Here is a 15,858-nt window from a genome sequence, read left to right as displayed (position 1 = left end):
ACTCTCATGACTGCCATCATTGCCTAAAATATCCAGAACTATTTCATCCTCTGATCGTGTTTGCACAACCACGACGTTTTCATCGACATTCACAATATCATCAAATGAAAATGCATTGTCCGCAAATGTCGCTGTAAGTAAAGTTAATGGAATATCGTTATAAAAGGTGATTTTTACGTTCATTTTTAATTCAAGGGGAATGGGAATATACTTCGTTATATCCGTAAATTCGCTATATCCGTGTTCGTTATAGACACATATTTTCATATAGAATATATAAAGAATTTGCTGGGGAAATCACTTTCACTTCGCTATAGCCGTAATTTCGATATATCCGTGTTCGCTATATTCGAGTTTTACTGTATAAGGATGGTATTATCACCACGGCATGGACATTTCCGGTTAGCTGGGAAATGTATACACGCGCGGACTGGTTATGAGTTATGTTTACCGAAAAGTCTTTTTTAAATCTAATGTTATCAGATGGTCGACACTGTGTTATAGGGGAAGGGAAGCTCTATATCGATGCATGTGTGCATGAACATGGACAGTTTACGAGTGGCTCTGTAATGATATGGGCGGGGATATGATTATATACAAAAAGAATAATCCACCAATATCTTAATGGCTGCGAGGTATCAAAACCACGTGCTTCAGAGAACCGTGGAATGGACTTGAAGCACAATACTGCAACTCCCCACATTGCCAGAACGATGCATCAGATACTACAGGGACACAACACATACTGTAAATTTTTTTTGTTTGTTTGTTGTTTTACAGCCCTCCTTGTAGTCCAGGGCCGGGATTCATAAACGTTTTTAGCAAATACTCAAGTGTTAAAAAATACTTAAATCTGAGAATTTACACTTAAATTCTCAAATTACCACTTAAGTGTATGTGAAATACTTAAGTGTAATTCATTAACATATTTAGCATATAAGTATTGACTTTAAGTTAAGTGTCCTAGGAAGGTGGTTTAAATAGATAAGAAATACTTAAGATTTTTTTTTATCTGAAAGAGAAAATGGCGGTGAACAGGAGAAATTTTAAAGAGAGGAAAGATTGTTTAAGGGAATATTCAAATGCAGAATTGATCAAACGTTTCAGATTAGATATGAATGGAATCCAATTCGTTGAAAACAATATTGGTAATGAAATTCGAGCGAAATCTTCAAGAAATCATGCTTTAACATCAACCCAGAAATTATTATTGACACTTAGATACTTAGCAACGGGTAAAATGCAACTATGTAATGGGGATGACATGCGTGTTTCGCAGCCTACAGTTTCGAGGGCAATATCAGTGACACTGCAAAGCCTATCTTCGGACAGAATGGTGCAGCAATTTATCAGGTTTCCCGTGCAAGCTGACCAAATTCGTCGAAATCAAGAGCACTTTTTGCAAGTCGCAGGATTTCCTGGGATTGTTGGTTCTATTGATGGGACACATGTGCAGATTATTGCCCCAAGTGTTGACGAAAATGAATTTATAAACAGGCATCATTACCACAGCATAAATGTACAAGTTGTTTTCGATGCCAGTTACAAAATTCTTGATATTGTGGCAAAGTGGCCTGGTTCAACCTATGATTCGAGGATTTTGAGGGAGAGCGGACTGCATGTTTTGTTTGAAAACAACCACATCCCATTGCACATCCTTCTCCTTGGCGACAGGGGCTATCCATCTCGCAGATGGTTACTCACTCCCTTCTTGAGACCCCTACCGGGTGCCCAGACCAACTACAATAGGTACGACTACATACCATATAAGTTGATATGAAATATAAAACAAGCATGTAATTCAAACGTGTGAATTTTACTATTATAGGAGAGTCAGATATTTGAATAATTCAAGATCGGTAGACAGTTGGGATTAACCCTGAACTACTATATATATATATATATATATATATATATATATATATATATATATAAAGTAAAATTAAGTTATATAAAGTAAAAACTATTCATTTAACTATTATACAGGGCACATAAAAGAACACGCAGCATTGTTGAAAGGGGCATTGGTCCGCTGAAACGCCGTGTCCATGTATTACATGGTGAAGTACGCCTCTTTCCACAAAAGACCTGTCAAGTAATCATAGCTTGTGCCGTGCTCCACAATATATGTAAAGATAGACAAATTCAAATTCCTGATGAAGACCCAGATGAAAACCCTAATGATGCTGAGGATGATGATACGAATCACCATGATGGGGGAGCAGTCCGTGACAACAACAATGGGACGTTGTACAGACAACTGTCTGCTGTGACTCACTTTTGAGACATAATTGTTGCAAGGAAATTTTCATTCATTGATATCTTATTAAAATATAACAATAATATATTTGTGTTTAAGTACTTTTTTTTCTTCTTAAAACCAAAAACAACTTCTTAATTTGAACATGTACTAAAATACAGTATAAAACAGTGAATATTTACAGAATATTTCAAAGTCACCAGGATTCACAGACAAACAGTCATTACTATAGGACATTTGCCTATTGGCAGGGTCCCAAACTATGAAACAAAAATATGAACAAAAATATCAAATGCAGTTTTAAACAAGATCTGCAATTATGTGAATTATATACATATTATGCATTTATGCATAGAATGAGATTTATGTATTTCATGTGTAATTCATATTCCGACAAGATTGAATTAAAGATAAACAAGTAAAAATCAAAAATTGTGATCCACCGCTTTTGGGTGTTTGTCATTAAAGCAATGCACCACTTCAAGGTTAATTTTTTTTTAAAAAGTAGGCCAAACTCCAATGTCAATGTCAGAAGATCAAATCTTTTGTACAAGTAAACAGTTCTTGTCACAAGAAATACCTTGTAAACATGAAATATGAAAGCCCTACCACTCGCCATTCAAAAGTTATGACCATAGGGTTAAAGTTCTCACTTTGTAGTTCAATAGTTGTTAAAACAACTTTTGTTTGTGAAACAATAAGCTCCTGTGCATACTAAATTCAATAGTGATCAAGGTCACACGATGCAAATGTCATGACTTTGACCATGTATTGGCTCTACAAATAACTTAAATTCCCTTTACCAAAGGATGCTTTGTTTCCTAGATTCTAGAGAAAAAGTCAAAATGTAAAGATGCTGTGGTATTAAACTAATCTATAGGATGTATATGGTAGAAACACTATTTGTGTTGTTTATCATTAATTGAAAATTTAATACAGATCATCATCACCTAACCTATTCCTCCTTCAATTTTTTCAATTTCATCTCATAATATTCAATTTCGAGATGAAGTTTCCGAATTGTCATTTCCTCTATTTCACTTTGCCTGTTGTGGTTGTCTGTCTGGGCTTTGGCGCATCTTGTACATGTATTTCCTGCTGGCACAGAGGAAGAGGCTGAAGGAACATGTAGAGGAGCTGGCAATGGCAATCTTGGTGAGAGGGGTATGATAGGAGGCGATGTAGTGCTGAACTCAGGTTCACTCTGAACAATCTGAACATTACTACAATAAAATAAAAGAAATAATGAGTCAATAAAGCATAACAAACTTGGCATTATTTTTTTGATAATTTGGAAGTGATATATTTATAACTCATTACATGAAGAATTCTGTGGGATCACAAGTACTGTATATACACATGAACAGACTGTTGCAGAGAGTCAAGTTTTGCTGGGTTTTTTTTTTTTTTTAAATTTTTTAACACCATAAAACAAGATGTGTTTGTGAAATGATTATGTATTTGTAGAAGGAAAATAGGTCTATATCTAGGTCTTGCAAAATTTATGTTTTTTAAGAGAGTAAAAATGTACAATATATACTCAGATGGATGAAACCCCGATGTACAGGTATGAAACGCTCATTTGAACCTGTTAGTGGATTTAATTTAAAAATAATACATATGAAATAGAAATGTGATGCCAGTATTGGCATTGATTAACACAATACACTCAATATTAATAAATTTCATGTGATTTAGCAACTTGATACATTTAAAGTAGGTTATAATTAAAGTCATGTTATTCCATTATGACTGAAAATTAATACTGAAATTACCAAATGTTCCCATCATTGGTAAGCAATTGAAGCAAGGAAGAGTCAATCCCTCCCTGTACTTCATCAATGATGTCATTTTCTTCCCCAATCACCATCTGCACTGTCTCAGCTATGGCGCTCAGGGGTTTGGGTGGAGGTCCTCCACCTGTTTAATTAATTTTATAGACAGGGGATGCTTACTCCTCCTAGGCACCTGATCCCACCTCTGGTGTGTCCAGGGGTCCGTGTTTGCCCAACTATCTATTTTGTATTGCTTGTAGGAGTTATGAGATTGATCACTGTTCGTTATCTTCACCTTGCATAGAAACATATCTTTACTGTAGTAGCTAGCCATAATTTTATTATAAAGTCATTTCACTGTGTATATGCGGTATTTTTTTATTTCCAAAACAGCTATTGTGAACCCACTTTTACCCCAATATCAATGTTATATATTTAAAATTATTTCTGTATACATACTAAATAATACACATATAATTTTCATCTTTTTCAAAAGACAAGATTAATGACATGTGAATTTTATAAAATGGTTTATTATTGAATTTATTTGTACTATATATTCAAACTAAAGTTGATTAAAACTTGATATAAAATAAAAATTTCAATATACAGTGACTATTTTCTTTGATTCTAAATTGAGCATAAAAATTGGTAATAAAAAATAACACAACTGAACATTAAATGAAGTCAAATCTCAGTAAAACCTATCTTCGCCTGTAAGAAATTAAAGATCCACCTCTTTATTTATGGGTGCTTTCTCGGACGTCGTCGTTTGCCAATGCTAAATATAGATTTTAAAAAATCAATACACTGTTTCAAGTAAGGGGAAGTACGTGGTCACGCGATCACGGAGGCAGTGTAACAATTCCATTTTGCCCTAAACACAATAAAAAAAAACAATATACGTTGTCTTTCTAGATACAGTACGTTTGGAAAACTCTGAAGTGAAATTAATAGCTATACCGGCATGTTGATCCGCCCAACAGACGACATATGATTGGGCCCCAAATATTCATGGAAAGGATTTTCGGGCTAAGATACGATAAAAATTTTAGGATCAGGGGATAAAAATAGTGTCGGTCGGGAAACCGTACGCAGACACATTTCTTTGGGGGGGGGGGTTACAACAAATATATAGTAACACCACCCTTAATCTGTTAATTTCTCGCCCGTTCTGCAGAAATTCTTCATTCAACCTAAAGACATATGAGCAAAATTGCAAAAGAGATTGTTTGAGTTCGACAAATGTTACCTGTTCCATTTGTTGTTTTCCTATAGCTGGAAATCTCTGCTTTGGAAGTGGACAAAAGATTCTGCCACTCCTTTTCCACTTCCTCCACTGTCCTCTGTATATTAACGGCGGAAGCATTCAGTCGCTCTTTCAACTCTTCCCAAGCTTCCTTCTTCATTCTTGAAGTTAAGCTGGGACCTAACTTTGACCTCAGGATGTTCTTCTTCTCATCTACCATAGTCACCGGCATCAGACATTAGTCCTGCGTCCAGTTTGCCTTTCTCTTCTTTCCTCTCCTTTCGTCTGTTATTTGATCCGCCATTTTGCTTCTATCGTCTGTACCGAAATCTATTTTTAAACACGTCCCCCCCCCCCTTTCAGCACTTAAGATATATTTAAGTGTCGCGTGTACATGTCTTACGTAGTTAAGTATAGCACTTAGTGTGTTTATGAATTATACTTAAGTAGTTGTACTTAACTAAGTACTCATTTAGTACTTACGTAGACTTTTAAGTGTAAAACTTATATATTTTTATGAATCCCGGCCCAGACCTTAATCCTATTGAGCATGTGTGGGACGAAGTAGATAGTCGAATAAGACAACTTCCCCAGCCGCAGAATCTGGCAGAACTTGATGGAGACCTCATAAACACTTGTAATAATCTCTCTCAAAGGCTTTTACACAAAAGTTTACGTAACTTTATGAGGGGCAAGTGTCTAGTTGTCTAACTGTTATCCGTGTATCAAATGTTGCGATTTTCAAAGTTTAGATTAGCCATACTTCTTTGTGTTTCTGATGAGACGGTTCAATAAATAATAATTAAAAACAAAAATGTTATTTTCTAGCTTGTTACCCGTTATGTTGATCATTAATTATGTTCAAAATGATGAAATATTACCGAACAATGCGAACAGTAGAGTGGGGCGTTAGGAAGTTTAGTTGTACAGGTATTTTGCACAGTGTGTAATTCCCGTGGAGGTGAGGGTTAGAATAGGTCCTCAGTACCCCATTACCTGTTGTAAGAGACGACTAAATGGGATGGTCTTTCGGATGAGACCGCAAAACCCGAGGTCCCATGTCAAAACAGGTGTGGCAGTGGTACGATAAAGATCCCCCTGTTCAAAGTTACATGAAAACTTTTTCATTTAGTACATATTCAAATTCGTTAAAATCATCCCCCCCCCCTCCGGTTGGATGGGGCCACAATAAGGTATCAAAGTTTTACATAAAAATATATAAGGAAAATCTTCATATCAAAAACCACTGGGCCAGAAGAGCTGAGATATACATTAAAGCTCCCTGACATAGTGCAAAATTAAAAGGATGGGCCAAAATAGAGTTAAAAGTTTTACATACAAATATATAGGGAAGATCTTTAAAAATCGTCTTCTCAAAACTTGCTGGGCCAGGAAAGTGAAAATTTACATGGAAGCTTTTCAACATAGTGCAGATTCAAGTTTGTTAAAATCATGACCCTCTTGAGTGAGATGAGACAACAATAGGGGATCAGAATCTAACATACAAGGGATATCTTGAAAAATCTTCTTCTCAACAACAGAAAAGCTGAGATTTACATGATAGCTTCCTGACATAGTGCGGATTCAAGTTTGTTAAACTCATAACACCTTAGGTTAGGACGGGGCCACAATAGGGGATCAAAATTTTACATACAAATATATAAGAAAAATAATTAAAAATCTTCCGAAAAATCACTGACTAGAAACGTTTACATTTAGATGAAAGCTTCATGCCATAGTACAGATTCAATTGTGTAACAATCATGGCCCCCAGGAGTAGGTTGGCGCCACAATAGGGATTAAAGTTTTACATGCGAATGTATAGGAAAAATCTTTAGATATGAGCCAAGGTGACTCAGGTGAGCGATGTAGCACATGGACCTCTTGTATACAAGTAAAATTGCAGCATATGTTTAACATATGTTTGGATATTCATATGTTAAACATATGTTGGAATTTTACCAGTGTATATATATATATATATATATATATATATATATATATATATATTACATATATATATATTTCATTGAAAATGTTCATTTAAAACTATCATTGAATCAATCAAATATTAAAATATTTCCGATGATGCTCTATACCAATAAATAGGATTTTCACAGAATTTAATCGCTAATTATCATTTCTCATAATTTGGTACATCGTTTAAAAATTACGAGAGTATACACCCCCTCCCCCTGCCAACAGAAAATGGATATATACAGAAAATTGAAATATTCATACATTCACTATAAACCAAAATTTGAGGTACATATATGTTATTCTACTTTAAAAAAAATGTTTGTAAAAGGTCTGATTCAAACCTTCTAATTTGTTTTTGAAATATTCTCAAACAACAATATTCTTAAACAAAATAGAAATTAGCTTATCTTTCTTATTCTTTAAATATTCTAATTTAAAATAAGAAATGCATAACTTCAGTCCAAAAACAATGAATTTACAACCTTTAAATAAAATCTCTTCGTGAATTTCTAAGATGTACTCATTTAGTTTAAAAAATGACTAAGTTCTTAAGTAGAAAAAAGCATGCAAATTGACCAAAATTATCATTCAATCAATATGAAAATACCACGTGCACATCTTCACATGGTGAGAAATACAATGTAAGTGTGCAAATCTTCTGAAAAATCCATGCACTAGTTTTCTTGGTTAATGCACGGACAAAACCATGTCTACAGACAGACAGACGTGGTGATTCCAATATACCCCCCCCCCCCCCGCAAACGGTATAAAAATGTACAATCTTACATGGAAATATCAAAATCACTGTTCGATAAACTCATTCTCTTATTATAAACAAGTATGCATTGTTTGAAATTAAACGAGCATAGAGAGAAGGCTGAGTCTGTGTAATGAGGGATAGTGAGAAGAGTAAGGGGAAACACCAATCTAGAAATAGGTCGTAACAGTTCATTGTAAACACTTATTCTAAAACAAAATCAACAGAAAACTACGCATTAAACCACTGAAAATCCAGGGATCTCATTAACAATAGTGTTAATAATTTTACATATTATTGGTTGTCATATAAGATATATTCAAGGAAAGGGAATTTCTAACACACCTTTTATGCATGTGTCGTTCCAATGGTAATGACCGTAAGGACATCCACATCCGCCATTTTCACACGTTCCTCCAAACCACTCACACTGTCTGTTGATTAGGCATGGTCATGCAAATGAAACGTTTTCTTTTGAAGAGAAAAAGATAAAATTTGTAGTCCCACTTTCACGACTCTAAGGCGACAGGTTCATCTGCTGATAGATACAAAGAATGTAGTTCATATTTAAATACAGTGACATCATATCTAACATTGTAGTTGCCCAAATTTTCCCGCCTCTGAAAATCCAATGGACGAAAGTCGACCACATCGTTCATTGACATTAAGAGGTGTCCGATCATATATAAATGTGCATGTCTATGAGAATTATTTTGGTCAGTGTGAGATTTGAAAATCATCAGATTTCATTCACATGGAAGATATACTTGATATCATTGTGATGGTAGGGATCACAAGAGGGTCCCGTTTTGTGGAATTTATTTCTTAAGTTTAAGGTACATAGCTCTTTCAAACATACTTCAACAAAGCCCCAAACTCAAAATTTATTTGTAACCCATTTATATACTAGTAACTAGTAGCTGCAGGGATAGCCAAAACATTCCGGAAAACTGTCAAATCCCTGAAATTTACAAAGTTCAAGTTCCATGAAAGGTAAAGATATCGAACAGTGATCAATATCATAACTCCTATACGGAACACAAAACAGAGTTGGGCAACACGGACCCCTGGATATACCAGATGTGGGATCAGATGCCTAGGAGCAGCAAGCATCACCATTCGACCGGTCAGACCCGCCGTGAGCCCCATATCTCAATCAGGTAAATGGAGTAATCCGTAGTCAAAATCTATGCCAAGAACGGCCTAACAATCGGTATGAAACACGCCAGACAGTATTTGGCCCAATGACATGTATTGGCAAAGTAGATCGTTGTAACGACCTTAGAATTTGCGAAATACTGACTTTAAACGAAACTGGTGAAATCCCTGTAACATTAACTTCTTTGTAAGTAGCCTGCCTCTCTCAAAACGAAATCCCTAACTCAACCTATATCTGCCCATTGATATGAGTTCATGTATACATTTTCAAATCAATAGCTGTCGGAATAACCAAACAAGAGGCCCACAGTTCTTATCGGTCACCTGAGTATTAGTTAAAAGAATCACTAGTCCCAAGGGCTATAAAGTCGAGAACAAGAGACCCACACGTCTTAACGATCATCTGAGTACCATGGCCCATAGTTCATACATAGACTGTTAGTGAGTCCCATATTTGTATATACACCTCATTCTGGATCTATTGTGCACATCTTTATGATGTTTCTGAATATTCATACAATTCCCATTCAATTACAATAGTGGGAAAGATAAAGTTTGTAGCATTTAAATCAGCCTTTATTCACCCCGCGATGAATTATATCTGTAATTTGGTGGACGGTTGTTTCTTCTCTAAATATGTACTCATCTTTCATTGAACATCAGAAGAACAAAATATGTCTTAAGCATTTAAGTATTATAAACTCTACGACAAGTACTTCCAGTATAAAAAAAATCTGTAAACCTTCATTCTCTTCTTCACAGTTTCATTGTTAATTAATGCATACTGTCTGTTTACAGTTTATTGCTACAAATCTACAACGCACACTAAACTATAGAAGATTTTCTAAACACCTACCCCAGGGATCATGAAATAAAAAAAATTGGTAAAGGGATATCTGTTTATTCTAAATACCCATTTAGTTGCAATTTAGTATCAATAGCATTATAGAAAATATTTTTAAATGTTTTACACATGAATACTATACATTAAATTTGGTCCCGTCCTGGAGTCAGAACCTCTACCCCGGGGATCATGAAATTCTCAATGATGAAAGAGGCCTCCCTGCTCTACACAGGAATGCATTTAATGTTTCTTACAAGTGTGCGATTGTAGATAAGAAGACTTGACAATTGGTCAATATCTTACAATTTTTGCCATGCCTCTAACTCTAAAGCCCCAGGGGTGCAGGAACCATGAAATTTACAATTGATCTCCATTTTGTCCCAAAGATACTTCATACCATATTTGAAAAGAATAGGAATGGTGTTGTCAAGACGAAATTAAAAATGTTGAAACTTACAATTGACGTCCTTTTTGTCCCAAAGATACTTCATACCATATTTGAAAAGAATAGGAATGGTGTTATCAAGAAGAAATTTAAAATGTTGAATTATTAATGCACGAAGGATGACAATAGACGCTGGCCAATTTACTCAGGTGACCTAAAAGTCCGAAAAAGCAACTACACGGACGTACACACAGGCTGAGTATTGTACGGCAACCGCCCATTGCAGGACTCTAATGATGGTAATACTTGTCATCTTTTATAAAACAATAAAGATCTACAAACAAATTGATGGACCAAACAATTACAAGAAAATTTGGCTAATTTGTTTATTACACACCGATAATTACCTTTGATGCAATTCCCATGAAATTCATAATAACCATTCTTACATCGACACGTGTTGTGCTTGCAATGTGCATTGTAAACTCCACAGTCTTCATTGTTCTGACATTGTTCTCGAAGACCCATACCTGGAGGAATATCAGGATTTGATTAAATGTTCCGGAAAATCTCAATTAAACTGATGATCTAAAATATTTGAATTTCCCCAAAACCATTATGTATGTATGAGATGAATGGTTTTGGACATGAGCCTCACTTTTATTGAATCTTTTAATGATTTAAAAATTTAAATGCGATTCTAAATTATTTACGTTTCAAGCACTTTCCCCTATCAAGCATGGTCCCGTTTTGACAAGCACACTGTCCATAGATATTTCTAACTCTGCAAACCGAATTTCTGGGTTCACAATCGTTGTTTGAAAAACACCACTCATCAATTTGGGCTGCAAAGAGAGAATTCCGTTTACAGTGCATCACGTATATGGAAACTCAGTGAAATTTAGGATAAGGTCTTTTATATTTGTTTTTAGAATCTAAATCGTTTACCGGTTTGAGATATCCTGCAAGAGAAATTCAGTTTCACTGCAGTTTCCCGCAAATGACATACTTTCACACTACGGGATCCGGTCAAAGTCTGGCTTCCCGAATTCAGTTGGATAGTGAGCGAATGGTTTGCTGCAGGATGTGAGCTAAGGTAGTCAATTGTTGCATAACATCCAACACTGTGGCTCCGAGACTCTGAAAAAAAACCTGAAGGATAGAAGTCTGTGTTCCTACATTTAACTTGCTAAAATCCACAGGTTATATTTTACCTGGAAGATAGCTCATCAGATTGGACCAGCTACAGCGAAATTCTTCAAAAACATATCTTACGTGATACTGGGCAACTCTTCTGAAATTCAGTAACGATACAGTTATCTTTTTTGTTTTAGTTTTGTTTTACTTAACAAAAGTGTCCACCTACAACTTTTGTGCAAATGTACAAACCCTTCAACAGTTTGAAATACCGTAAAAACTGGTAGCCCTTTTAAATTATATACTTTCATATTTCAGTTTCCAGAATATTAAATGAAAGAAACTTCTACTAACAATATTGTACAATACACATACTTTCTTGAAACGAAACAGGAGATGGAAAGTCACCGTACTATGATGAACATCTTTTAATTATCTAAACAAATATTTATTACGTTTGTCAGATTAGAAGTGAGAACTACGTATATATTTCAGAAAAGATAAAACAAATTCAAGTCCACAGAATGTACATGTATGTAACCACAACAAAGATATGTCAAGGATACTAATAAACCCATTCTTTAGTATATTAAATCAAAGTGGTAGAACTCATATACAATCCATGTAAAGGAATTAACCCTTTCAAACACTGTCGCATAACACCCCGGATAGAATTCATATTAGTCTGGATCATTGACACTCCCTAGAGAATTCAGGTTTTGCCCGTTATATGGCACTACACTAGTAAACATATAATTGAAAGAAAATGTGTTTGCTGTAGTGCCTGATAAAAAAAATGTCAGATTCGTGTATATGAAGTCTAATAAAACGATACTTTATCAGGGTTAACTGTAGTAAAGTATTGTACATGTATTTTAAACCAGATTCATCCTAGACGTCACCTTCAACTTCCATAATATATATGATGGGAAGAGGTCTAACATATGAAGAAAGAAATTCTCAACACTGAATCTGTACTTTATTTCAGTTGAACAAGAGTACCGCAAACGGTACATAATGCGCCCGTGAAAATGCTTACATAGGGTGTTTTTCTTAAGCCATAGGTTGTAGAAATTTGCTGCAGGTATTATCAGGCCGTGACATAGTGCTTCACTCTTTGCATAATATGAATAAAGGGCCTTAACATAAATATGTGACAAGAGGCAGATAGACAAACGAAGAGTTCTGTGTGTGAAATATTCCCCCAAAGACCAAGTTCAACAGCTTATCAATATTCAAAACGTCAAAGAGAATTTTAAATTGTAGAGAATCAAAATCCTTGCACTATGTACATCGTCAAGTTATCTACAAATACCCTAGCTTCTAAACTGTGAGAGGAATTATAAGGATAAACTATGTCTGTCATTTGATATATTTCCCCAAATGGACTTGGTTCAACATGTAATTTTCTTAAAAGTTGGAGGGAAAATCAAAATTCTTGCCACATGCACATCTTCTATACCCATACAAATACTCTATGAAATATGAAGGTCCTCAGTTGAAAACTATAGAAGGAAAAAAGACAAATAATGTAATCTCTATGCAATAACTCTTCCAAACTGACTACGTTCAATAACCTGTAATTTTCTCAAAACTTCAAGAAAATCAAAATCCTTGCCACATGTTCTCTCTATGCAATAGAAAACCCCAAACGGACGGACGTGCAAATATCGCTGTATCATAATACATGTACGTCCCGTCTAAAGACAGGTGAATAAAATGATGCTTTCATTTCTATAGTTTCATTCAAAGTAAACTCTATGGAGATATTCAACTTTTTGAACTACCTAATCAGCACTTTTATAAAATTGCAATGAGCCTTGCTCTCAGTTCAGGAACAATATTAGTCTTGGCGTTTGTGGGGAGTATCAACAAAAGTTGGGATAATCAAACTAACATCAAATAGCCGAGATTTCTCTATAATATATGTATGATTACCGATATCACTTTCTAAAAATGGACCGAACCATATCGCGAAATAATTGTCGCATAGTGATACTAAAATTCACATATGCAAGTCTTCATTGTTTGTTCATTAGAAAAGCCTACTATAACACAGTTTAGCGGTTAGGATAAATGAAGGGTGAAGATAACGAATAGTGATCAATCTTATAACTTCTATAGGGAATACAAAATAAAGATTTAGGCCAATACGGACCCCTGGATATTCCAGAGGTAGGATCAGATGCCTAAGATGAGTAAACATCCCCTGACGACCGCTCACACCCGCCATAAGCCCTACATGTATGTTTTCATCAGGTAAATGGAGTAAACCGTGGTCAAAATCAGTGTGTCGTAAACGAACGAACAATCGGTATGAAGACGTCAGACAGCATTTGACACAAAGATAAGTTCTATTGGTAAAATAGATCATCATAACGACCATATTATTTGCGAAATGCTGACTTTAAAGGAAACTGTTGAAATCCCTATAACATCAACTTGTTTGTCAATAGCCTGCCTCAATTTAAATCTATAAATGAAATATTAGTAAATCAGGATCTAATATAATTTTATTATATACTGGTCCTTGAAATACCCCTGGCTCATATGAACTTTTAAAAACAATTCACGGATCTTATTTTCTCTACATTTAAATTTCCTCTCAGACTTCTGTAAAAATTCATAATGTCCAAGTAAATCCAGAAGAGTGCATACAACTTTCGTATACTTCATATGAATCGTTATACATTTTTCTGCAAGAAATATGCATGTTTCCTATTAGAAATTGGAAATTCCTGCAAAAAATATAGAAATTTCGATTGTGATTTGTAAAACATTTGGAAACTAATCTGAAAATCTAAATACGAGATTCTGAGTTGATGAACATCTGAAAGGCTCCTTACCTTTCGTAATGCTCTGCTACAATGCATTTCTGCGAAAGTAGTAGCCATGAGAAAAACAGATTTATCACTGAAAACAAACAATATTCATGATTACTAATTCGCACTTCATCATGTACATTTGTATAAAGCATATCATAATACTAGTAATGCTAAAATAAGCAACGATATCAAGGAAAAGATACATATTTCCTTTTTTTCTTTATTCCTTATGCCTATTTCTGAAGAGGTCGAGAGATCAACCCAAACAATATAAAAACAGAAACGTCAATGAAAATTTGATCGGAGAAAGCAATGGTTTCTTTTCTGAAGTAAACTTTGCCAAGGTCCTTTGATTCAATCAATGTCTGACGGAAGTCTCCAGACGGTAAGTATGTGACATTTCAAAATTGATAGATGGACGCCTTTGAAATGTAATTTGCAATTATTTGTCACATACTTCTATACATTGATGTTGTATTGAATATTTACATAATATAAAAAGAAAGTATAATTACTGGCGTGTATAAAGGACCATTTATGCAACGGAAGAAAAAAATATAGATTAACACGGATTTTCAAAATTATCTTTGGATCACCTCACCATATTTGTTCGACTTGCTAAATGGGAATTATATATGTATCCTCATCATGCATCAAAACGTGGAAAAGATTAGGATGTTTACAATTTGTCCACAACACTTTGTATTACACTTTTATATACACAGTATACAGAATGAATTTTTGAAAACGTAGGTTGGAATATGCGATTATTGCATATCCTGACCACAATTCAACCTCTACTGCATATAAGCCTTTTCAACTTTAAAATGTTTATATCTAGTGGGTGTTGTAAATTGCAAAACTGAAAAGCCTATATGCAGCAGTTTGACCCGTGATCAGGAAATGCATTACTCGCATATTCCAACCTACATTTTCAAAAACACATTCGATATACTGTAAGCAATTTCAGAAATTTTAAAAAGATTCCTTAGCTTGGGTAAGGCCATATAACACACAAGCACTATCGTTTTAAAACCATATTTAGTTAATCAACTGTGGATAAAAAGTGTTATTTTAATTTATTTACAGATAAAGTTATATGATGAATTGCTTTAAACGTTTGAAGCTCCATAAATACAATTATTTTGTAAAATAAATGTTAAATTTAGCTTCCCCTTTCCTTTCCATACATTAAGTACATTTGATTAATAAAATTAAGAATACTTACATAACATTAACATTGTGGCCAAAAAGCGTTCAAACACCAAACGTTATAGTGTCCTATCATTGTACGAAAATAGCACCGATTTCACTACAATTATAATTTCCTTGTTCAATACCTTTTCGCTCCAGGAAGTACACTAGTGTGTGTTATACTTGTGTACACACTATTGCATGCTTGTATAATGTTTTAGTATTACTGATATTTTTATATGCACAATAGGAAATAAAGAATTAAACTCTAGAGACGTCTATCAGTGAGATGTG

At 34.6% G+C, this 15,858-nt stretch overlaps 2 protein-coding genes across 2 annotated transcripts; one reads left to right on the top strand and one right to left on the bottom strand.

The window, feature by feature from the left end:
• The first annotated feature begins 1,333 nt into the window (after positions 1–1,333).
• LOC130048710 (putative nuclease HARBI1) lies at positions 1,334–2,284 on the top strand. The gene is made up of 2 exons (XM_056145745.1): positions 1,334–1,749; positions 1,987–2,284. Exons 1-2 carry the CDS (start codon positions 1,334–1,336, stop codon positions 2,282–2,284), a joined length of 714 nt encoding a protein of 237 aa, XP_056001720.1.
• A 6,083-nt stretch (positions 2,285–8,367) lies between these two features.
• LOC125667874 (prion-like-(Q/N-rich) domain-bearing protein 25) lies at positions 8,368–15,705 on the bottom strand. The gene is made up of 7 exons (XM_056144647.1): positions 15,599–15,705; positions 14,392–14,458; positions 11,623–11,702; positions 11,357–11,548; positions 11,122–11,253; positions 10,816–10,938; positions 8,368–8,492 (listed from the first exon to the last, which is right to left on the bottom strand). Exons 1-7 carry the CDS (start codon positions 15,609–15,611, stop codon positions 8,473–8,475), a joined length of 627 nt encoding a protein of 208 aa, XP_056000622.1. The 5' UTR covers positions 15,612–15,705; the 3' UTR covers positions 8,368–8,472.
• Positions 15,706–15,858: the final 153 nt, after the last annotated feature.

Source organism: Ostrea edulis, chromosome 7, assembly GCF_947568905.1.
Source record: "Ostrea edulis chromosome 7, xbOstEdul1.1, whole genome shotgun sequence".
Classification (NCBI taxonomy): domain Eukaryota; kingdom Metazoa; phylum Mollusca; class Bivalvia; order Ostreida; family Ostreidae; genus Ostrea; species Ostrea edulis.
This window is presented reverse-complemented; position numbering and strand designations above follow the sequence as displayed.

Excerpts from the sequence above, each read along its gene's own strand:
- LOC130048710 (XM_056145745.1), top strand. The coding sequence starts at position 1,334 with ATGGTGCAGCAATTTATCAGGTTTCCCGTGCAAGCTGACCAAATTCGT. Across the intron at positions 1,750-1,986 it reads GCCCAGACCAACTACAATAG|GGCACATAAAAGAACACGCA; the intron begins GTACGACTACAT and ends ACTATTATACAG.
- LOC125667874 (XM_056144647.1), bottom strand. Across the intron at positions 10,939-11,121 it reads TAGGGGAAAGTGCTTGAAAC|GTATGGGTCTTCGAGAACAA; the intron begins GTAAATAATTTA and ends ATATTCCTCCAG. Across the intron at positions 8,493-10,815 it reads TCATGGGAATTGCATCAAAG|AAAACGTTTCATTTGCATGA; the intron begins GTAATTATCGGT and ends TCTCTTCAAAAG.